This window comes from Teleopsis dalmanni, chromosome 2 (genome assembly GCF_002237135.1).
Source record: "Teleopsis dalmanni isolate 2A chromosome 2, ASM223713v2, whole genome shotgun sequence".
Classification (NCBI taxonomy): Eukaryota; Metazoa; Arthropoda; class Insecta; order Diptera; family Diopsidae; genus Teleopsis; species Teleopsis dalmanni.
Window position 1 is genome coordinate 152,366,512 of NC_051847.1, and position 24,895 is coordinate 152,391,406.

Consider the following 24,895-nt stretch of genomic DNA (forward strand, 5'->3'; position numbering starts at 1 on the left):
GTTGGTTAAACTAATTGATTGATTAACGTAGTAACGTTGCAACGCGTTACTCGACATGTAATTTGTTGTTGCTGTGTTGCACTTTTAAAACGTTACTCGGTTATACCGAGCGCATAACTCGAACTCGTGAATAACCCAATTGTTTTACTTGTTCACTTTTGACTCCATGGATTTCTTGTAAGTTAACCAAATTATTGCTTGCAGAATAGCAAACATATACTCTATTTATTATAGGTTTTCTGCTTGAGAGTATTACAAAAAGGAATCGAAAAAAATTTAACAACCCTGTTTGCTGCAAGTAGTGTTTCAAAATTTCTTGTAATTTCTTTAAGTGTAATTTTCTGACAACATCAGTTTTGTTAAATTTATGGCAGATATCGGCAAATTACTGTATTTACATAAATTACATTATTTTTATATTTAAACCAATTTTATTATAATAAAATGGCTCCACCAGCAGCCAGACTACGTTATAATGCCAATAAATCTGATAGCAATGCGATATTAACCAAAAAACCACCAAAAAAATTGAATGGGAAAAATGAAGGAAAAAAGAGGTAAAAAAGTTTTATATAAATAAAAACAAATAATAACCGATAATATTGGTAATTATTTACATTATGTAATTCTAATTATATTTATTAGCAATGGCGGGAAAGCAAATACGTCACCTGTGTCTGCTGAAAAGACTAACGCCATAATGCCGGGTGTGGACACTGCTTTCAAAACATTTGTCAGCGCACGTCTTTGCAGTGCCATTTGGGCTTATATATCAGATTGTGATGAAACATTTAATTATTGGGAACCGTTGCACTATATAATTAACGGTCGTGGTTTGCAAACATGGGAGTATAGTCCACAATTTGCGTTACGCTCCTACACGTATCTATTACTTCAAGGAGTGCCCGGTTGGATTTATCAGAAAATCTTTAATCCCAGCCCCATACTAATATTTTATATGGTACGTTGTATGCTCGGTTTTGGTTGTGCTGTTATGGAACGTTTTATGTATAAGTAAGGATTTAATAATCGATTTCCTCTACATTTATTAATATTATTTCACATTAATTTTTCCTTTCTTATAGATCAATTTGTCAAGAGTTCGGCATACACATTGGTCGTTTATGGCTAATATTTCAATTATTTAGTGTGGGCATGTTTGTTTCGAGCACTGCTTTGCTACCATCGTCTTTTTCAATGTATTTTGGTTGTGCTGCACTGGCTGCTTGGTGGCAAGAGAAATATAGTTTGGCAATATTTTTAGTTGCACTATCGGCTTTATTAGGCTGGCCCTTTGCTGCTTTGATCGGCGTGCCACTTGTTTTAGATATGTTGATACGAAAGCATCAGTGGAAAACGTTTTTAACTTGGTCAGCTATATCAGCAGCCACTATCGCTATTCCAATGATTGTAATCGATTCCAGTTATTTTGGTAAAATAACATTTGCTCCACTAAATATTATTATCTATAATGTTTTCACGTCTCATGGTCCAAATATATTTGGCGTCGAACCCCTAAGTTATTATGTTTTCAATGGATTCTTAAATTTCAATATAATTTGGGTAAGTTAAAATATAAAATTTTTGCTTAAAGTTGTAAATTTTTTTTTCACTTCACAGATTTTGGCGCTCATTACTCCGTTGTTGTTAATAATAGATTACTTCATAGTACCTGCAAAATCGAAATCAACTCTAAACTATCCACACTATTTATCTTTGGCGCCATTGTATTTGTGGTTGTTAGTGTTTTTTGCTCAGCCACATAAAGAGGAACGTTTTATGTTTCCAATTTATCCGATGATTTCATTATGTGGTGCCGTGTCGGTTGACGTATTTCAACGCATATTCTTTCGCATTAAGTCGTTACTGGTTAAAATCAAACCTGGTGCTAATGGCGCACATTACTTGGATCACAGCATGTTCATTGCTGTTATGATTATGATGGTCAGCACATTAATGGGACTTTCGCGTGTATTTTCACTTTATCGAAATTATCATGCTCCTATGGATGTTATGATGGAATTAAATGAATTCAAAGTATCCAATGAATATCGTGCTAATCAAATTTATAATGTATGCATAGGCAAAGATTGGTATCGTTACCCCGGAAGCTTCTTTTTGCCGGCTGAAAACTTTCGTTTAAGGTTTTTAAAGTCAGAGTTCCGAGGCCAATTGCCTGCCTATTATGTAGATGGTGAAAATTCAACACAAATTGCACATCCATATTTTAATGACATGAATCAGGAAGACGAGCGCATGTACTTCGATTATCAACGTTGTCATTTCCTTATTGATTTCGATAAAGGTACATACACTCAACTTGAGCCAAACTATTCGAAACGTACCAAAGATTGGATTGTACTGAAAAGTTTGCCGTTTTTAATACAAGAAAAATCTCATAAACTATTTAGAGCATTCTATGTACCATTCTACACTGATAATCACACAACTTATGGCAACTTTAATTTATTAAAACGAAAAAAATCCTCACAAAGCTAGGCGAAAATTAATCATTTTACATAAATGACATAATTTTATAATGAGGTATGCATTTTTCAAGTTTTGTTTTTAATTTTAGTTTTAAAATTTAATTTAATTTTGAATATTTGTTAAATATTTAAAGAAATGCTCTGGTAGCATTTTAAAGACTGCTGGGATGGCATATTTATGTTTTAATTTTTAAATGAATGTTTGTTTGTTCTCATTATTGTATATTAAATTTATTCAGTTTGTTTGTATAGCTTGTAAGGCAACACGAGCTATAGTTTTTATTTTGCCAGTACCTATTGAAAATGAAACAACGACTTAAGAATCATAAATCACTAATAATTAAAGATTGTTTTATTTTATTTTAATTTAAATTTTGAAAACTATTCAGAAATATGTTCGAAATGTTAATGTAACATTTAATTGACTTAAAACAATAGAAACCAATGTAACAATTTAAAAGTATTTGTTTATATGTTTAAAACTGTTTTAAATCATAAATATTTGTAAGAAATTTTAACGCAATTAGAATTGGTCAAATAATTAAAGGTTTTTGACTTCCACAAATAATTACAAGATATATTCATAATTTATACAATGAAATATTAAAATATGTTATGTGCAATATGTAAACATTTCCTTGACTCATTTTATGAGAATTACCTCAAAGCATTCAAAAAATATGTAATATTCGAAATTGCAATATTTTATTCCATTTTTAATAATATATTATTAATTTGTATGTATGACTTTTGTAGATATATTAATGATAGACATGCAATATATAAAATAATACTTACATTTTCAAAGCCAAAGATTCGACTGTACTTTTAATTTTATATAACAAAATAGTAAAGTTTAAAAGGTATAAATAATCAACATTATTTTGTATTTTAAAAAAATAAATTTTAAAACAAATTAAAAACTTAAATTAAATTAAAGAAATGGTATTACTGTCTATTATGTTTGTCGACTATATGAGGGTAGTAGATATTGTAAGCACTCTTTAGTGCATTCAATTTTATATGTCACATCTCTTGTGTTTTGTTCTACATATTTATATATTTTTATCCAATGTAGAAATCGATTCCTAACACTCAAAATCAGTTTGCAAAAATATAAAATTTTTTATTAAAATAAAATAAAAAATCATATAAAACGAACTGTTGTCGGTGATAGGTTACTTTTCTAGTGCCTAGTGTGAAGTGATAGGTAATTTGTCACATCTCCGAGAAGAGAATTTTAATTTCTAATCGTCTAAACGTTTTAACAGTCCGATTACACATTCGTTACTGATATTTAAATAAAATTTAAAAGCTATTTACTAACAACATTCATTAGTATGTGTTAATTTAAAAAATAACGCTTAGGATCATAAGTAATATTTAAAGCAACGTAACACTATGTCACAAATTCATATACCTTTTAGAAACATATGGACACCACTTTTACTCCCACCCTTACTTTTTTACGTTTTATAAGAATTGAGGCAATCATCTCCCCACTTTTTTATGCTACGTAATTCTTGAGAAACCCATAGGTATTAAGATCTCCTATAATATATAGAAATGAAACACAACAACAAAAATTTTAGATAATTTATTGAAATTTAGCTGATCATATAACGCTGTTTCGAGCATTGCAAAGTACTCATCATCAGTAGTCTTAGGAATATATCGCAATATATCTATATGTTTTGTTGTGATTGTGTAATTCGTTCTTTTCCACTATCCTTATAAGAGTTTATACTAAAATCGAAATAGTGAGCACTTTTTGTTGTTGTTGTAACCCACTATCTTTTCCCCTATCCTTATAAGAGTTGATACTAAAATGGAAGTAGTGAGCACTTTTTGTTGTTGTTGTAACCCACTATCTTTTCCACTATCCTTATAAGAGTTGATACTAAAATGGAAGTAGTGAGCAGCACTTTTTGTTGTTGCTGTAACCCGTTGAGATCTGCTTGTAAAATCTCTGAGGGGTGGTAAACGGCACTGTGTAATCGTGATTGACGATGTAGACCCAGCAGCACTTGGTACTAGCAGCACTTATTCGTCGCCGACGCTTTATTCTAGAACACATTTCGCCGCTTTTAGGACTCTAAAAAATTAATATTGTTTTTACTTAATGAGGCGAAATTCATTTCATGATTTACTCAATTACTGCACTTCTTATGGAGTCATTTTTTACGTTATGTTAAAACGTTGTTTCTTACAGCTACCTTAGAGATTCTATTCCGATGCCGGAAACTATAGCTTCAAATATCATTCGATCTGTTTGAAGCTGTAAACTTTTTGTTGTTGGCATATATACTTGATCGTGGGTTTCACTCGACAACTATGAACAAGATTAAATGCTCAATTAGCTTAAGCATATTCAAGTTTTTAAAGTATTGATCTGCTCGAGCATTGAAATTCTGAAATACTTTGAAGCACTAATAAATATACTTTTATATATATATTTTCTTTATGAATAGTTTAGGTAAAGTATATAGTTTTAAACCGTTGTTGATTTATATCTGGTTTGGTTAAGTGTTTGATTTGTCTACTTTACGAATACTAAAACTCTGACAAGAGAAGTAACTGTGACTACATCCCAGTGGATAAGTTAAAAAGGAACATAAACTTGGCAATCTTGCAATCACTTTTAAGATACGTGTCGTTATCTATGAGTTTTACGTTGTATATATTTTGGTGATTTTGATTGTGCTAAGATTTTTAAATGTAACAATATTGTATATTGTTTTCTTAATCATTTCTTAATCATCATTCAAATCCTATGTCTGAAGAGATACACGGAAACACCATCATTTTAAAAATAGAAAATGATATATAGTCTGATTCAAACCATAAAATCTTCTTCGTATTAGCAGACGATGAACAAAACTAAAACCTATCCATGTCTTCTATATTGTCAGACAGGTTAATATGTAAGGTGCTTAGTAAGTAGTAGATAAATGGATATCAGTCACATCATTGTAATTACTAAGTTTTTCGGATATATAAAAGATGAGAATGGATAAGTATAGATGTACAATCCGTAACACATATTATATATATAACAGATTTAAGTCCGTAGAATAATCAATAAAATAACAACGTTTACGTTTTTCATCAACGTAATCTTTTTCAAACATAATATAATCATTTTGTGCCTCTCTAACATTACGATACCTTTCTTCTAGAATGATTTATCTTTGGCTTTAAAATATGTCTCAGTTTCGGCCATGGCTATTTCGTCGGAGCCAAATCTCTTTCCCTGAAGCATTTTTTGAGGTCAACGAAGGGGTAGTAATCCTTGAGGGCCGAATACGGTAGATGTGGAAGCAATTTCTGGTGTGATTTATGCAATTTGAGCATGGTACCCAACGACTACTAACACGAAACATTGTCTTGGGGAAAGAGAACTTTTTTCTTCTTCATATGGGGCCGCTGTTTCGTGATTTCCTACTTCAAGCGCACCAGTTGTGTCATGTAGGAATAGCTATTGGTTTAGAATTTCACACGAATCCCAAAATACGGATTCAATTACCATGCCAGCTCTCTATTACTTCTGTTGGAATAGGACTTTACTTGATTTTAGTAAGTTCCTCACAAACGCATTTTAATCAATTAAAAAAAAACTTCAAAATCTGTAAATGTTTAACATATTTAAAATATTCCATACTGTCTTATTATCTTGATGCGATCTGTTCATGATTTTTATATAGCATACAAGATTGAAATCTTGTTTTTATCTCATTATAAATTGGTTCTGGAACTATTTTCCATGCCTTAAAAATCAATTATCCTATAAGCTGTAAATATTATTTTTGCTAGATTGATTTCGTTTCATCTCTTGCTAAATTATACTAGCCAAAAACGAATATATATTTAAATTCTGATTGATGTTTATATCATAAGTTAAGTCATCTTAACTTCAAAATCATCTAGCTTTCAATGAATCCAAAAACATCTAATTAACATATTAGTGTTTCAATGTTTATTGATTCAACTATACTACTTACACATAATAAACAATTATCAATTGTAATTAATTACACAATATAAAATCTGGAAGCTGATTTTTACAATGGAATGTATAATAAATAATAATATATAATATGTCTAACTTCATAAAGGACTTAAACTATTAGAGCATTATTAAATTTACTCACACACTAGACGTACGAAAGGAGTTTGTTATGCTATAAACTATCTTTGTAATTACTATTAAAAAATAATAAGAAAAACATTATTTACACATAAAACTATAAATAAATAAACACTTTCTGAATCGTGGTATCTTAGGGAAATTATAAATTTTCTTAAAATTAGAAGTACACTGTTAAGTTATTTTCTGAAGAGCCCATTGTGTCTGCAGCGGTCAGCAGATTTGAAGTCGCACCATTCGAATTCGAAATTGTTGTCACACCCACCTGTTGCGCACCATTTGCAGTGACCTCCCAAGCTGTTTTTTTGTTATTATTATCGACCGCTGTGTTGTCTTGATTCGATATGGAATCGTGTTCTATTTCATCCTCTTCGTAGAGTTGTCCATTAGCGGAAGCACGAGAAACTATACCTGGAAGAAAAACTATAACAGTTGAGTTATACAGTAAGATTAGATATGTCAACAATCATATTACACTTACTACGAACGGTTGCGGCATAGTTTTCGCGTTGTCTCTCTCTTTCTCGTTCTCGCTGTGCTTCTCGATCTAAGCTATTTGCCAAAATTGTTGTGCTACTCATGGCCATGTTTCCATTACCACCTGCAACTCCTGTGCTACTATTACCGCTGTGATGTTGATGCCCGTTACTGATGGGATTTGACATTGTTACATTGCCGCCATGGTGTTTCATATGTAGCACAGAAACACCACCACTTGTAACAGCAACTCCATTACCATTGCCACTCATTTTTTCATGTGTTACTAAATTCGCGGTAGAAACACCACTGTGTGCATGACTATGCACGCGATTGCGTCCTAAAGCCGGTGTTGTTTTACGCTTCTTCTTCTTCGTACGCAGAAGATAGCATGTTATCATTAAAACAATTATCATAAATAGTACGATTATCATGCCAAACATGCCAAGTAAGCTGTTAGTCCAAGTAGACTGTGCTAGCGCAACTCCTTCCATCGTCACTGCAACTGGCACAGAAGTGCTACGTGGCGGTACACCAGTATCGGTTGCAATTGCTATGAGGTGTACTGTTGACTCGTTGAGATTTTGTATTTGCTCTGGACGCAAATAAATATTACCAGCGGAATCAATTTCAAAGAGCCCAGCATGTTGCCCACGTAGCGATAACTCAAGCTTGTCATTTCGATCGCCATCAGCTGCTTCAACTTTTCCGATCATAATGCCTTCAAAAGATTCAGCACGCGAATGTAGCGACTGTTGAAATAAAATAATAGGTAAAATGTTTGACATAGAATTTGATAATATACTTACACCTTTGGGCACTATAAATTCGTAATGTGTTTCTCGAAATCTTGGTTCCCAGTCATTGACATCTGTGATCTCTAAGCTAATATCGGCAGTTGTGTTCGTCATGCCATCAGTTGCATGAACTTGAAAGTCATGACGAGTTATTTTCTCATAATCTAATGGTTTGATGAGTATAACTTCACCCAATGTACCGACACTGAAAAATTGTGAATTGATTGGGTCTGTTATGGTGTACTTAAGATGCTTTCCAGGCTTGTTTGTAGGTAAAGCTAGAATACGATTACCCACTGCTGTGTCTTCACGTATACGCATAAAGAATTTTTTCTGTACAAAAGCCAAGGTGGTTAAATCACTGTGCGTTCCCGGGCGAGAAAGTGTGACAGTTGTCAGAGCATAACGATCTGGATTATCGATCTGTGTAGCTTTTATAACTAATGTAGCACCGTTAGCCAGATCTGTGCCAATGGGTGTTAGTAGTGTTATGACACCACTATGTGGATGTATGCGAAAATATTTGGTATCCTGTGACTGTACTATCGAGTACTGTATGGGTGCACAAATACCCTCATCTTGATCAACGGCTTTAAGCGGTTCTGGTCGTATGCGAATTTCGCCTGGTCTTCCATCACCTGGTAGTTCACCAGTATAGCTTTCACGTTGAAATTTTGGATTTTGATCATCGGCATCGGTAATAACAACTCTTAGTAAGGTGTCAGAGAATTTTGGTGGGGTGCCCTGATCTTGCGCTCTTAGTTTAACAGTAAAATTTTGCATACTTTCATAGTCTAAAGGTTTTTTAAGTACCAACGTGCCATCCAATGGATTCAGAAATTGCACATATTCAGAAAATGGACCCGGTAGCACTTGATATTCAACTGTAGAAAATGGACCCTGCTGATCAGCGTCCTCAGCACGAGCACCTTGTAGTATTCTAGTACCAGGTACAGTCACCTCTGATAGCGTTAGCGTGTAAGGAGTATTTATCCATTGTGGTGCGTTGTCGTTGACGTCAATAACGCGCACGTTTACTGGTATGACAAAACTCTGCAAAATATATGCAAAAGAAATTTGTTATTTGGTTTAAGCTTTTCATAAATATTTATAGATTAAATGTTAGATAATATATATATGTATATAAGCATATTGTATAACATATTGTCTCTTTGTTTACCATTAGTGAAACCCTTTTATTTATATTGTTCGCACTGTGTGCTTTTTTATAGTAAAACTATTAAGCCACTGGTCAGTGACCTCCTCCAAAGTTCAAAGTTCTCAAGTAGCATGCGATTTCAAGCCGATTGAAGTAAAATTCTAGATTGTTAGGCGTAGTAGGCCTAATCGTTGTTCAGTTGCAATCCTTTTTCTCTAAGAATAGTAAAAAATCAATGCGTTGGTTTTCTAAGTGTGCAAAATTTCTTTCTGGTCTTATATGTATATGTGGAATGGGGATTGTTATTACTGAGCAGTAGTCGAAGGGTGTAACCTATTTAAGTTACTTTGCACACGTCAGCACATATTTTCGCGCGCTTTTTTAGCGCTACAAAACGGAAACTAGAGGGTCTAATTTATGACCACTTTTGTTGGTGTTTTGATGTTTCGCTCGTGGTATCAACACAAATGTTTATGAGATTTTTTTACATGTGCTCATTTACTTAGCAAATATAGCCCTAACGCCTTTAACAATACTTATATATAAAAATATATTTCAAGTCAAAACTTCAGTACAGTTAATGCAGTATAAGAAGTTTCAATTAAAACTTTACTCAAAAGTTAAGAATTTTGTGAAATTTCCTACAATTTAGTAGAATTGGTTTAATTGAAAGTGATGAGTGCAGATTTTAATCTTCATTTGTTTAAATCTATTTTATTTAAATAGAGTAGATATTAAGTGCATACATAATAATGCAGGGTATAATGTGTTGAAATGATATGGTATATCTTCATAATAAAAGTTTGAAAGATCGATGTCTGACGAAATTCCAATCCTGATAAGTAGTGATCGAAAACTTAGAAATATTGACTTTTCTGATACCAAATTGTCTTTTGAAAATTACATTTAAAGATTCTATCGAATTAGTTGAAATTCTAAAAAACTAAGGTAACATCTATGAAACTGAATGGAAAACACTTATACCGTAATCAAGGGATTAGAATTATTTAGTCACCCTTATAAAAAATATATTCCTTGAATTGCTAGTCGGCCATCAAATCAAAGAACTTGATGGTAAGATCAAAAATTAGCTTAGGATTGCCTGACAGCTTTAAACGTCATGAGTACAGTTTTCATGGTACCTCTAATTTGGATTTCCAGGTAATAACAAATTGGAGGACGCTGTAGATCGATGCACTTACCAGTTCGGATACTTATCTCCCCCTAAGCATAGACTAAGGCGGTATCGGTATTGCAACTACTAAATGAATACATTAAAAAGACCAATTTATTCTGGTCAAGCAAAAACCCGAAACTTGATACAAAAAAATAAATGGATTTACTTCATTTATCAATAAAAGACTTATCTAAGGTCGTGGCTTGTATATCTGGTTATTGGTTATCTAGTAGACACGTTCTTAGAGTGTCTTAGACTTTCACTCAGTATTGTAGAAGTTATAATGACAAGAAAGAGAAAGAAATAATGGAACACCTCTTGTGCATTTGCACTGCTCTAGCCAAAAGCAGAACAAACTCAGGCAGTTTTGTCTTTCACAGAAGTGCCTAATGCTAAGATTACAAATAAATTGCTTCCATAACTAATCAACAGTAGAGGTTCTGTGCTACATAATGATATCACTATGATCCGAAGGGCTTAACTGAGTTGGACAATTGGACTGACTTTCACAGTAACCTAACTTCCCTACATATAGAGTGCTTTAAATTATTATTGAAATACAAATGAGCTATAATAAACTGTCGGAACTCGTTCCCACGATTACTAGCATTCGGTAAAAAACTATTCTATCCATTACTTTTAGTATTTGTGTTGAAAGCAGTTGTTGAAAGAAAGGTAAACATTATCTTTAAGCCTTTAACAGTATATAAACGATTAAGATATTTATATATTTATACAAAATAATAATATATGTACGTTAATTAATAAATTCAATTTCTGACAACTATTTAAAATAGACTGCATGTCTTCACTGAAGTTATCACCGACTTATCAAACAGGTCACTATTGTAAACTCATCATGACATTCTTTGTATTACTGTTATCACACATTGTTATTACTTTTGATACTAAGGAATTTTCGGATGTCCTTGCGTTACAGTATATTCTTCATTTTTATTGATACTCTATTAGATACTCTATTCTTACAGTTGTTATGTATCTATGATTTTAGCCCGATCTTTATCGTTTTATATATATAGTAGACTATTAACTTGATCTGGATTTTTTCTTTGGGATTACTTTGAAGTAGTATTTGATATATTTAAAATACTATCTTAACACATTACATTAACTTCTTTCAAACCTAACACTACCTTATAAAATTGAAAACCTGTAATTTGTATCTAACTGTTATTATTCGTTAATAAATTTGTTATTAATATTGCTAAATAAATTCCATAGATTTAGAAATAAGGCCTAAGCTTGAATGTATAATATTGAATGTATTTTAGATCACAGAGCTAGAAAATATATATTGGTTACTAATGTTATAAAAACTTACCGGATCAGTTGAGTGTCGCCTTAAGCAAATTATATTTACATATATAGATGAAGGTCCACGAAGACCTTCTTTGTCTAGTTCCACAGCTAAAGCTAAATCTTTCGTGCCGGGTACTATTTCCACCGGCGCATCTTTCTCACGTAATGATAAATTAATATCTCCGTTTTCAACATCGGGATCACCATTTATGCGCAGTTTACCAATAATTGCACCAACATCCAAATCTTCGCTAGCAAGAAAGCTTTCGGCAGAGCCACCTCCCTCCAGATAACAACGAGAGTCAAGTATTGCACTTTCGACGGCTGTAAGCGAAAATAAAGTGAAAATTTCGTTAATTCTGGTTAAAGTTAACGGTGTGCATTGTTTCGGTTATAGTTAACGTGTTCACAATTAAGCATTAACGATTAAAAAAAGACAAAGTATGAAATACAAGAGCTTGAAAAATAATTAATTTTATTTAATTTTCTAAAATGTGCAGCGATTGCAGTTATCACTTTTGCTGCCCGTTGAAGTTAAGACACCATAAACGCATTTTGCTGTTTAGACCGGTGCTTTTTTTCTTGGAGCATTTCTTTTAACATAATGTACACTATGTATATTATAACAGTGCACGATTGTTTGGTCTGGATACGCTTCGTTTAGTTCGTTTTTCATTTAAGTTGCTTAAGTGAGTCTAATACAATAATTTTTAAGCCGAATTTTAAAAACATTTTTTTCATATTTGGATTTTTTTAGGGTATCAGGTGTAGAATAATATAAGTTATCATTTTCTATGTAATCCTGACATTAGAGACAAATGTTTTAAAATCCTTTTCAATATAGTTAAAGTCTATTCCTAATCTATGTTGAAGAGGCAGATATATTAGTAAACTGCTAACTATAGTAATTAAGCGTGAATTATTAACGAAAGTATGATATGATTAACACAATACATGAAAACCTTAAAAACCTATATGTCGAGATATAAGAGAATCGAAAACCTATGATCAACCATGAAACAAAAGGTGTTACATTAGAGCAAAAGTCGATCTTAAATGCTACTGTAATGCTAAAGCCAGTTTAAAAAATTCTTGATCAGACATACTCTAGACTATTTTTTTTTGTTATCAATAACTATACAATGTTCGAAAAGTTTTAAAACATTAACTTACAATATTGGTAAGATGCATGTATTTTTTTTATAACCTCTACTATTCGATAAATTTGTACTTGTCTATTATCTAGTATCATGTAAGGATTTTTTGAATAAATTATTGTATTTTAATAATTTTTAAATGAACTTATCGTGTTTTAAAATGTTCGAACATCGAACTGCTGCCATATCAATTCGTTTCGAACATTTAGTTCGAACTTTTCAAATGTTGAAATCTGTTCAAATTACTTGAAGATATTAGAACTTCTCAAAATATTTGATCTGCTTTATGTTTTATTTCAGTTTGTTTTTTTTTTCTTTTATGCAAATATGCAAACAACAATTACTCGACGATCGTGCTATGTTCGAATATATTCGAACGGCTCGCTATGCTCGAGCCAAATTTTCGAACATACATTAAAATGCTGTGAATCAACTTCGCGACTTGCATAAGCAATTCATACAGACATTTAGGGTCAATTTCATTCATAGTAGTAACTTATGTTTCAAAATTGACTTAGTATAAATTAAGTCATCAAAGTTAATACTTTAAGCATGACTTGAGTCAGTATTGACATTTTAGTTATGAGTGTAAGATCAGTTCTAAATATATCCTTATAACAAACTTCAAAGTTGATATTTTAATTTTTTAATAAGATAAAAACATAATTTAGCATCTCTCCGTTGAAGCGATTTTGTTTGTTTCCTGGACCAAGAAATCTCCTCCTGAATTTATGTGTTGTTGTTCGAAAAGATGTCTACCAGTGTATATATAGAGATAAATGGATGGAATAGCTTATTGAACACAAAGGTAAATCAATGATAAAAGCGCTTTTCCTAAACGTAGAGCGGAAAAGCTTAAACCCCCCTCTCTGTTCGATATTTTGTTATGTTGGTCTTTATTGTATTTACAGCAACAGTCAGCTTATAAAACTTCCACAACATGTCAATTTTTTTGCAGTGTAAAATAATTCTACATCGTTTAAATTAGTTAAGCCCAATTTATGCAGAACCCTGAACGGATTTTAGCTGCATGTTTATGGTATACTCCTACTATTTTACTATAATTTTGCAATATCTAAAATTAATTTTCTTTTTTTATTACAATTTTTTGTTGTTTTTGTATAAAGCCGTACACTGTGGTCTGGATGTGTGCCAAATCCGGAAAATGCATTTTCTATTATAATAATTTCTTTTTTTCTTTTATATAAATTTATGTTTGTAAGCAGTTGGTTTATTGTTGTTGCAATATTTACATAATGCGGAACAATAACGTTAATATAAAAAACTCTTAATGTTATAGTCTAATTGTAAAATTCCAATGTAAATTTAAAATAATTCAGATATTGTTTAGTTTAAATATAGAAATTTAAATATTAAATATTGCTTTTAAAGAGAATGCAATTGACATACAAAACGATTTATTATATTGCTTGAATGCTAATGACTACCCAATAAATTACTTTTAATCTTTTGAGATAAAGAATAAATTTCCAATCATTTTTTAGATTTTAATTATCCAAAATGAGAAATTATAATCATGATTTTATATTATCATGATTTTTTAATGGTTCTCAATATCTACACTGGATACACTTCGACTATTAGATTATGAATTATATTTCAATATCTACAATATTCTTTTGTTGTCATACATAAAATTAGCCACAAAAGGGCACTTTAAAAATTGTCTGAAGTAGTTTCTTAAAAATAAAATCCCGGAATTTCACGACAAAGTAATAACGAATCTGAAGATAGTGGTCGTAAAAATAGTTAACTATATCTAATATATTACTATATTAATAATTCCAGTATCTGAGGATTATTGTGTCTGAAAATATAGGTACAGCGCAAGATGTGATACGCGCTGGGCACTATTACAAGGCTTCGTAAAGTGTGGAGCTCCAATACCTATAGTTTACGCACAAAGATAAAAATCTTTAAAGCTGCGCTCTTTCAGTTCTCCTGTATGGTTGCGAAATCTGGTTTGTTACGGAAAACATACACAGCAAGCTAAGAGTATTTGTCATCCGCTGTCTCCGCAGAGTTTTGTGTATTGTCTGGCCAAACAGATTTCAAATCAAGACTTTTGGACCAGAAGAGATGTCAACCTTGAAATTCGCAAAAGAAAATTAGGATGGATCGGGTATACACTTTGAAAGGCTCCTACCGAAATTTGTCAGCAGGCGTTGGTACTCGCAAGGTCATGAAAAAAGATAGTCTAATAACAACATGGAGAAGGTCAACATTACATGTAATATATATCGTTGTGCAACCCCTAGGAAGAAGAATAAGCAACATTATTGTTATAAAGGACGTAGCGTTGCTGCGCGAAAGATGGAAGCGACTTATAGACAGCCTATGGCCAGTATAAGAAGCTTCTCGAAATCATTGATGTTGAGCTAGTCTTTTTCTTATTATTATTATATCTAAAACAACTAGAAAGAAGATAATAAATCTGCCTTCTATTATCGGAAAATGACAAAAAAATTTTTTTTGACTTATAACATTGATACATTAACACATTGATAAATATATAGTATATATTTCTTTATATGAACTACACTTTATTACTATTTTGTAAACTAATAAATACTTTGATCTTTAAATCGTTACAGTTCACTTGAGAAATGAGAAATTGACTACATACCATTGAATCAAAATACACAACGAAGTTTAAACAATTTCTTCTGGCATGAACATTTAAAATAATCAGTGATGGGTGAAAAAAGTAAGTAAATATCTTTAATAACAAATATAGTCAAATGTGGGGCGTAAATAGAACATGACAAAGTTCTTCAGAATTGCATATTAATTTCATAGTAAAAGCCATCTCATGATATGCAAACGCAATCTGTAATTTGAAACTCTTAATAAAATGAGCTCAAGTATTTAACTTAAAACGCTATGCGTTCCAGTTCGGTTTCCTTGGTATGTTGATTAGGCATATTTTGTATTTATGCAAGTCTAGCTGTGGGTTGGCAGAAGCATAAGTCACGAAAATGCTTATGTCAGAAATTATTCGACCAAAACGTCGCCATTGTCGGGTCGCTATTACGATCCATTCATGTTTAAGTCGTTAAATATGAAACTCCACTTCACAAACATGCAGTGAAGAGTAATAGTTTCGGAATTTCACTCATTTTGCTCTGCTATTTTATTGTTATATTGAGTTGTACATAGCTTTAGTTAATTTATTTATATCTACATGCATTTAATTACTTCAAAATCTAAGAAAATCATATTATGAAGTTATGAAAATTGTTTCTTATAACTTTTTAAAAGCTTTTCAAAAGTTTCATTTAAATGTAAATTTTATCCTTAATTTTATCCTTAAATTTGATGGATTTTCATAAATTCACTTCAAGTTAAGTATTTTAATATGAATGCATATACATTAAAAATAAACAATGCTTAACTCAAGGTATATGTTGATCCTTTTTTCGAGTCAGCGCAACTGGGTACTATTACTCTTTGATAGCTGGGGGTACTATAGGGTCCCACCCATCAATGAGATGAGACTAATTTATGTATTGCCTATAAGCTTCATGATTATTCAGTGATTGATCTAAGATCTGCGTACCTCCCCGTGCGGAGAGTGATTATGTATTTCTTGATCGGGTCTATTCTAAGGTCTCTTAGCATGTCGTTTGTACGGATGTACCAAGGCAGTTTGAAGAGCCTTCAGAGAGCCTGACTTTGAGCGACTTGTAGCTTTTGTATAGTAGAGTCGGCAGCTTTGCTATACGCGACACACCCATAAAGTAATGCTGGTCTAATTATCTGGCTATAGATCAGTTTTCTGTTCTTCACGCTAAGGTTGTTGTGTTTGAAAAGTGGTTGTAAGCATTGCAGTGTTTTAGCGCAGCTGCTTCTTTTGACTTGTGTATGCTTATGCCAAGTGAATCGCTTAACTCAAGGTATTTTTAGTAAAGTTTGTCAAAACCTGAACTAAATTAAACAATTAAATTTGACAATACAAACTGTTTATAATCCTATTTCCGGCATAAACGCGTACTACAAACGCATGAAATATTTCCTATTGCATGCAATATTTATTTATATTTACATTTAATATTTACTTACATTTACATTTCCGCATAAATGCATTCATACATTACAACAATAATAAGCAATAAACAATAATAACCTTACAAACTTGCATTCTTGCATTGCTAGCACTTCTCATTCGGTTAGCTACTTATTGCACACAAAACGTGTGCTTCACGTTATCATTTTCACCTCTACTTTGCACATGAGATATAGGTAGCTGTGAAAATATTCATGACCAAACAGGAACAGAATGAGGCAGTAGTAGACCTCTTCACAGTCCCTTGCTAGCCAGTTTTGCAGCTATGAGTTGAGGTTCGCTGTCTATCGTCCATGGTTATCTCAGTCTCAACGTTGCTGTCTTGCTACTATGATCTAGCAACTTATCGACTGTCTGTCGGTATTGCTGTTTTCCATAAAATATATTGTTTCTAATATGTCTTTCACCCTTAAGCCTGCAGATCAATGGGGATATTTCCACTAACATATCACTGGCACTGCTGTTTCGGTGTTTCGTGCAGTACGCTAAAGATATTCTTAAAGCTGCTGTTCAGTGCAATGACGATAACCCTTTTCTGCGATATTGTGGTTGTAGTTCATCGTCAGTGTAAGTATATGGAACTGTGTTTTGCTTTGTGTGGATCCTTTTATGTTTGTCTTAAGTTTACTCAATACTGTTATAGCTTTGCCAGCTTTCGTTTATTCTTCCTCAATTTGGGCTCAAAATGTTAGTCTAGACTAGACTAGACTCAGGATGTTAGTTTAGACCTTATTATTTGACTGTTTCTGTGACATTGTAGTATTGGCACATAATCGCATCTCAAAATCTAATTGCATGTGTTTCCTTGTGAGAAAAACCAACTCCGTATTCTCCGCGGCAAGTATGAGTCCGTAATCATCTAACCATGCCTATATTAAAAATATTACTATATTACGCTTTCGTAGCGTATCTTCAGTGTTTTGTGCCATTATCACTGCGACTTTGTCGTCTGCAAATGCCACCAAGTGTGCATCGTTGACTTTTCAAGCTCTAGGATGTCATCGTAATTATCATTCCACAGCTGAGGTCCGAGGACAGATCCTTGCATCGTTTTTGGTCGATCACAAGTGTAATAAACTAGCTCACGATTTTCCAATTAGCTTGTGATTATATTCAACAAATAATGTGGAACTTTGAATTTGTTTTTTAGTGTATCGGGAATGTCGGCCTATATCACACTGATAAACGCATTGATTGCGTCAGCGTTGCAAGCAGAACAATGTTGTCAGTACGTGCAGGGTCTACTGTTTCGACTTGCAGTGCCATTATAGAAGAAGAATGCTAAACAATAGTCGGTTAAAATATACGCAGTGGCCAGTGCGTAACGCATTGTTTTAGAATAAAAAGCCACTATTAGGCTTTCGTAAGAATTTTTCATTGCATTTTCATTGTGATTCGCCAATAATGTATGTTCAAAGCATCCGAGCATAATGAAATCTCTACCATAAGAGACAATTAGGTAAATTTGTTAAGATATCACATATGTATCTAACCGTGATGTTACATTTGTTATTTTACTGTATATGTTTTTATTTGTGCTTTTCTGTTTTTTTTTTGTTCAATAATCACAAAGCTGAACGAAGTTTTCTTTTACGAAAATTTTTGCACTTAAATTGGGGGTCTTGTTTTTGGTAACACTTTTATGATTTCACTTTTCAGCCTGGTTTTTCATTAAAGTGTAAACATTGTGAGTATTTACCAAGTTGCAGATACATTTGCTCGTACGTATATTTCAGTTTTATTAGATTGTTTTTGTTTTCTTAAATTCACTTTCGTATGGGTTTATTTATGAAATTTATTATTTAATTTTGTTGCTACGGATATGTATGAGTTAACAGAAATACACATACCAACTGGTATGTGTGAATATATATAAAATTATGAAAAGGGACACGAAAAGGTCTTTAATTGAATTCATGTTCACTTTCGATTTTGTTTGTGTTACAAACGGATTTCCGCTACACATTTTAGGGTTTATTAACACTTTACATTTTTATTTTTAAATAGACATATGTTTATTTAATAGTATGTAGTGAAATATGATTTTTTACCGGTTTGAGTAAAATTGCAAATCGCAATGCGAACTAAGGATTATTAAGATATCTTTTCCAATTTTTACTTATGAAATATTTCAAATTTGTTCAGTTTGTATTTCAGATTTATTTATATATGTATATGTCTTTTATCCCTTTTTCTTCATAAAACACAAGTAAGTGTTTAAATGCGTGGTTCCCAAAGATTCCCGGTGGTCCGCGGACCAGAAATGATCGGACAAATGTTTAAAATGGTCCGTGAATCCAATTTTATAGGTATGAAAAACATACATAGTTTTTAGTTTGTCCACTAAGACCTTATTTATTAGAAAATAAACACAAAAATGTCCAAGTAATTATATATCTATTTTATATTCTATATAATGTTTGTTACCTATGCACTTACACAATTCATTATACATTATACCAGAAATATGTAAGGTATATTAAAATAGTCATAGGTACATTTTATTATTTTTAAACTTTGTGGTCTCTACTAAAAGTAAAAGTATCATAGTGGTGGCTGGTCAAAAAAGATTGGGAACTACAAGCCTAAAGCATTTCACTTAGTAGTTTCTGTAATCATTTGAATGAATCACTGCAACAAGTGTTCCATTCGAATATGTTAAGTTATTTCGAAAACTTTACAGAAATATAGCTTAAAGTCCTGCATAACTTCCTGATGGAATATATATTGCATTTATTTTATTGATTAATTTGTAGTAAGTAAGAAATTAGCCTGATTACTGCGATTTTCAAAATCAATATTGCGTGAAAAATTCCTAAAAATCGATTTTTTTGATACATTTTTTTTAATGATGAAAGTCACTTCCTGATCAGTAATATTATTGATAGAAAGTCGGTCTTTCATTTGGATCAAATAAAATTATAGTATGTTCCATTTACCCACTGTCGTCATTCCATTTTAATGACGATAATGGGTTTTTAAAATCAATAGTCAATAGTGTAGTTTTTGAAATACTTTCGTAGTCGTCATATATCCGAAATAATTTTTGGTTATTATTGTCACAAAATTATATATTTCTGACTTTTTCCGACAACAAGAACTTCAAACAGTTACCTCCTGGCCTTTATTTGAAATTGGTTATGCTTAGATGTTGTATGTATTTTACTACGATTCCAAAAGTGAACTGAATACTACTATAGCTTAACAACAATTTCGACTACAATTTAACAATTGACTTCACTAATAATTAGACTATAACAAAAGACTATAGACTATTGAAATGCTACCATTGGGTAGCAGTATGTCACTAATTCCGATCAGGTGGGTAGATATAGTAAAAGGATAGTCAAAGCTAACTTTTCAGTTAGCTAATTATAATTCCACATTTCTCTTAATTGTGAGTAGGAATACCACAGTAAAAAATAGCGCTGGTTTACGTCTGGTTTTGGACAATTCTGGACATAAACGCAGAAAGGCGTTCTGGTGTCTCCTCCTTAAGCCCCGGAGGAGTTACTACAGAATATTCGACAGAAATTTAGATATTATCTTTAATATTCCCGATCAACTTCTGTGAACTAAGTCAGAGGTTCTAAATAAAGAATGTAAAGATCTTGCAGCTCTTGATCTGGCTGCTGAAGACATGTTGGCCAATTTTCTTTTAGTCTGTAGCAAAAAAAATGTCATGGACTACCTTTCATCGTCTAATTACTATTGCTGTATATGATAAATGATGAATAAATCAACTTTCGTTTTATTATATTTGATATATTAATATATATGTATTTTTTTGAATAATGTTAATCTCAATGATCAACAATAATTTAAATAAAGTTATTGAAAAAAAAATATTTCGAAGCCATTCTTGCCGTAGTTCCTATTTTACAAAACTCAGTCCTTATTTATTTTTAAAGTTAACCTACTTTAAAGGCTTAAAACATATACCTAAACCTATATTTTGTATTTATAACCTTACCAAATTTAATTTTGATGAATGAAGGATAATAGATTACCTGCTGTCAGTGACTTGCAATCTTTTCTAATTGTAGAATGATATATTTTAGTACTAAATCTTATTTTTCTAAACATTATTGACATAGGTATACCGAACTAAAAGTTTCTACCATTTACACTTTAAATCTAGATAGGTATAAATTTATAAGTGCCATCTTAACTTTCATGTAAAGTAATACTTTTTATGATCCACAAACATTATTCAAGTATAATTTGAACATATTTTTTAGCAGTTTCAAAGTATAAATCATATATAGATGTTTCTTAAATATATGTTATGTTCGGGTCTTCAGGGTCTTATGATAACTTTGTGATTCCGAATGAGTTGGAAACATTTGCTTATATTAAGCGAAAATTTAGATTGTCTTCTTTTAGTCGCCAAATTATTATAAATGTAACGGATGTGATCCTAGCACTATCCTAAATTAATTTAATTAACCTTATATACATAAATTGTTGGCACAAATATTAAAAGAGAAATGATGTTTATTTAATATGGTTTTACTTTGGTGAAATATTTGCGGCAAAAGTAAACAATTTTTATCATTTTTTTGTACTTCTGCTTGCATTTAGATGATTTGTGGGGTCCGGTTTGGTTGGTTCTCTTGATTCCACATGGTGATGGAATACCGAATACACACCGTTAAGGTCTTTATTTCCCACAACGAGTCCAGCTATCTTTTCAGCATGTTTAGCAATTCTTTCAGATTTGTCCCCAGTAACTTGCTTCTTCTTACTTCGACTACGTTTTTCCGCTGGCATTGTTACTTTTACTTTGCCTACAATTTATAACAAATATATTGTTTATTAAAAGTTTAATAATAATTAACAATTGCTGTTTTAATTTTTTTTATTAACTTTTAAAGAAACTCACCGCAAATATTTACCCAAAATTTTGTAGTGATTTTTTAATAAATTTTTAATTTAATGTGAAACATTGCTTTATATTTATTTTCAAAAAATTGTTTTTATTTAAAATCAAAGTGGTTGCTTAGATTAAATTTTTAATATTTTTATTTACTGCTATTTAATATTAACAATTAATATTTCAAATTTTTACTAGTGGTTTTTAGAAACAAACATCATTATTTTGTTTGTTGTTTATTTTTCTACATAATCTCTTAACTTGATACACTGTATTTCCTTCTTCAAGTTCTTTAACCCCTTTTAATAATATTTCTAGTTAAAGTCCTCAAGATATTCATTTACAGTTTATGTCGCCTATTCATTTGACAAAAATTTTCTTTCCATAATCAAACTTAAAGTTTTGGGAAATACTTGCTGGGGGCCAGAAATTCGTAAATTGGAGATATAGTAACTTCAAAATTGTCCTGGCAAAACAAAATATTTCTTCGGCAAAAGAGATTTTTTAGGAAGGTAAGGCTTTTTATTTATCCAGTTATGTGGCATAGTATGTTCCAATTATTGTGTGATCCTGTTTGATATAGTTAACGATAATTCAGCATAATCGTTCAACTTTCTCGGAACTTTTTAACTATTTTAAATTTTAATTCTTAATTGGACTCCGCAGATTAGTAGTGGATTCATGTATCATTTATAGTTGTGAAGAGTCTATCATGTTTAACATACAGCATGATAATAACACTTTAAAGATGCGCAAGTAATTGCGTGTTTGGTCTAAGGGTTACAAATGTGGAACTCTTGGAGAGCTTTTTTATTCCTATATTTTAATACCATATTTTCCAAATGTATTAGGGAAACACCCACTGGCTCAATAAGTTCTCTGATACTGATTTATACAATCATTGAACATCTAATATCTTTTGATACCAATAACGCAGCGGTGGATGTCAGGAACACATCTTTTTATAGTTCACGTTAGCTTTATTTAATTGGAATTTAAATAACAATGGTGTATTATCTTAAAAAACAGAAATAAATCATAATGATTAAATCAAAATGTATATACTGTTTTTTTAATAAAATTGAAAAACGCTATCCTTATAATATATCGTAAATTAAATAACATGATAGAATGATGCTAAAAATTATTATCCACTTATATCATATGGTTTTTTGTAATAGTATCCCGACTAGAAATTGCTTTAGGATGACCGTAACTTTGTCTATACCGGATTAGGATATCTAGTTCTAAATCCAACTTACTTATAACGAATAACCGTACCAAAAACAAAACTGGCAGTATATGCTACTCTTAACTTGAACGCAAATCCTTTTTACTACCTTACCTGACACGAGTCTTATAAGATATAATTCTCAGAGACTTAATATGAAGTTTTGTTGTTATCAAAATAAAAAATTTCCTGCTATTTCCTGCTATTAACGATTTCCTAAACTCATAAAACAAGTCTTCTTTTAATAAGCATCATAGTATATCACACCCATATCTGAAATTTATCACATATTTGGCACTGTATTCATCGGTTAATAAATGATACCCTTTTTTCAGTCGTATTATATATAGTTGTCTTATTTGTTGTACGAAACGATTTCTTTTTTTTTAACTAAGAGGTAATATTTCAGTTCTTCATTTGATACGAATCATCTATGGAACCATTACCAAATAGGTATTAGGAATTTTTGCACAGTTAACTAATACGAATCATCAAATAAGGAACCATAGGCGTATTGAGACATAAAGTTCGGTTACAGATACAAAACGAATATAATATACAACATTCTCGAGTAGTGACTATTTTTACAACAAACAAATTTAACCAAGAAATCCAACTTTAAACTACACTACCATGAAATATTATTTCTGTTGATTTCTTTTTATCACTTCAGAGAAATAGATTATAATATTAAAAGAATATATTGTAAAATGTTCAGTAATCACAATTCTTATTATTATTGAAAGAAATGATAGTGCACTGCGACCTAAAATATCTACTGTGCCCCTTAGTCGGATTAGAGTGTTTCTTCAAGTCAGATTTCTTTAATGACTAGACTAGGACTATCTTTCCTAGTCTGGGATTTCCTTATAAAATACCCTTATGATCCATGAAATACCCTCCTAGTTGATTCTTCCACTTGTGCATCACTGCCGGACACTCCTCAAGCACATGGTATGCAGTTTCTCTCTCTTCTCTACAGTACCAGCAGTCTGAGTTGGATTAAATTCCTAACTTCGATAGGTGATTATTCAATCTACAGTGACGGGTCAATTCCGCAATAATTCTTAGGCTATTGTTTGATTGTGCTATGCAATCTTTGAAGCGTTTTAGGTTGTAAGTCCCTAAAAGCATTTTAGTTTTTTACAATCAACTTTCTGACAAAATTTTGAAATAGCTTATGGATATTCTTATAGATGGATTGAGCTTTGGAGGTCAATCAACATCTATAAAATTTGTTGTGGGCAATCGGAAATACATCAATGTTATACTTGTGAACTGGTACAGCCTCGCTAATTAGCATATAGTTAATACACTATCTTACACAGTCATGTAGTTGTCATTCATCTAATCATGTTGTATTATTAAAAATTTCACTAGTTTTAAGAAATTAAGTGAAATTTGTCTTTACGAGCATTTCAAATCAGAATTCGAAAATTTTTATTGCTTTTGTGTTATTCAAAAAACGTACTATTTTTAAACAAGTATTCCTCTAAATAAATACCGCTTTGATAATCTACAATGAGATACATTTCAGTTTCATATTTTTAATACAATTATTTCTTTTAAACTAATTTAAATCCATCACACATGACTTGCAGAAGAAAGTCTCATATTGCTCAATGTCACAACAATTAACCTAGAACAAAAATCTTATAAGAGTTGCTGAAAAGATTTCTCTTCGTGAGCTTATCTGTTGATCACTTAAGTATCTTTTCACACTTTAATAAGAGTCTTCATTTTCAGATAGGTTATCTGCATGTATGAGTACTTTAAGATTTCACATTAGACGCAAGACTATTTATGCTTTTTTTCAAGTACGTATGTTAATGTAAGTTAATTGCTTGTACGCGAGTTGAGGTTTCACATTAAAAAACAGCCATAAAAAAGGCTGCTGCTGTTAAAATTTCAAAAGAAATTCTTTATATATTAAATGGATTAATAAAGAAAATAAGAACAGTACATAATGCCAGAGTTT

At 31.5% G+C, this 24,895-nt stretch overlaps 2 protein-coding genes and 1 long non-coding RNA gene across 3 annotated transcripts; 1 reads left to right on the forward strand and 2 right to left on the reverse strand.

Annotated features, from left to right (window-relative positions):
* The first annotated feature begins 339 nt into the window (after positions 1-339).
* LOC119682524 (alpha-1,2-mannosyltransferase ALG9) lies at positions 340-2,532 on the forward strand. Its single transcript, XM_038095983.1, has 4 exons — positions 340-557; positions 646-1,014; positions 1,086-1,563; positions 1,621-2,532. The coding sequence occupies exons 1-4, from the start codon at positions 445-447 to the stop codon at positions 2,497-2,499; spliced, it is 1,839 nt and encodes a 612-aa protein (XP_037951911.1). The 5' UTR covers positions 340-444; the 3' UTR covers positions 2,500-2,532.
* Positions 2,533-6,759: 4,227 nt separating this feature from the next.
* Positions 6,760-17,739, reverse strand: LOC119675949 (protocadherin Fat 1-like). The gene is made up of 5 exons (XM_038087167.1): positions 17,706-17,739; positions 11,589-11,890; positions 7,923-8,963; positions 7,118-7,865; positions 6,760-7,047 (listed from the first exon to the last, which is right to left on the reverse strand). Exons 1-5 carry the CDS (start codon positions 17,737-17,739, stop codon positions 6,797-6,799), a joined length of 2,376 nt encoding a protein of 791 aa, XP_037943095.1. The 3' UTR covers positions 6,760-6,796.
* Positions 17,740-21,287: 3,548 nt separating this feature from the next.
* On the reverse strand, positions 21,288-21,750 carry LOC119673907. Its single transcript, XR_005252197.1, has 2 exons — positions 21,696-21,750; positions 21,288-21,600 (listed from the first exon to the last, which is right to left on the reverse strand). It is a non-coding gene; the product is annotated as an uncharacterized LOC119673907 (long non-coding RNA).
* Between the last annotated feature and the right edge of the window lie 3,145 nt (positions 21,751-24,895).

Coding starts and splice junctions, on each gene's coding strand:
- LOC119682524 (XM_038095983.1), top strand. CDS start 445: ATGGCTCCACCAGCAGCCAGACTACGTTATAATGCCAATAAATCTGAT. Junction 558..645: donor AAAAATGAAGGAAAAAAGAG/GTAAAAAAGTTT, acceptor TATATTTATTAG/CAATGGCGGGAAAGCAAATA. Junction 1,564..1,620: donor TAAATTTCAATATAATTTGG/GTAAGTTAAAAT, acceptor TTCACTTCACAG/ATTTTGGCGCTCATTACTCC.
- LOC119675949 (XM_038087167.1), bottom strand. CDS start 17,739: ATGGCACAAAACACTGAAGATACGCTACGAAAGC. Junction 8,964..11,588: donor GGCGACACTCAACTGATCCG/GTAAGTTTTTAT, acceptor TATATTTTGCAG/AGTTTTGTCATACCAGTAAA. Junction 7,866..7,922: donor AATTTATAGTGCCCAAAGGT/GTAAGTATATTA, acceptor TTATTTCAACAG/TCGCTACATTCGCGTGCTGA.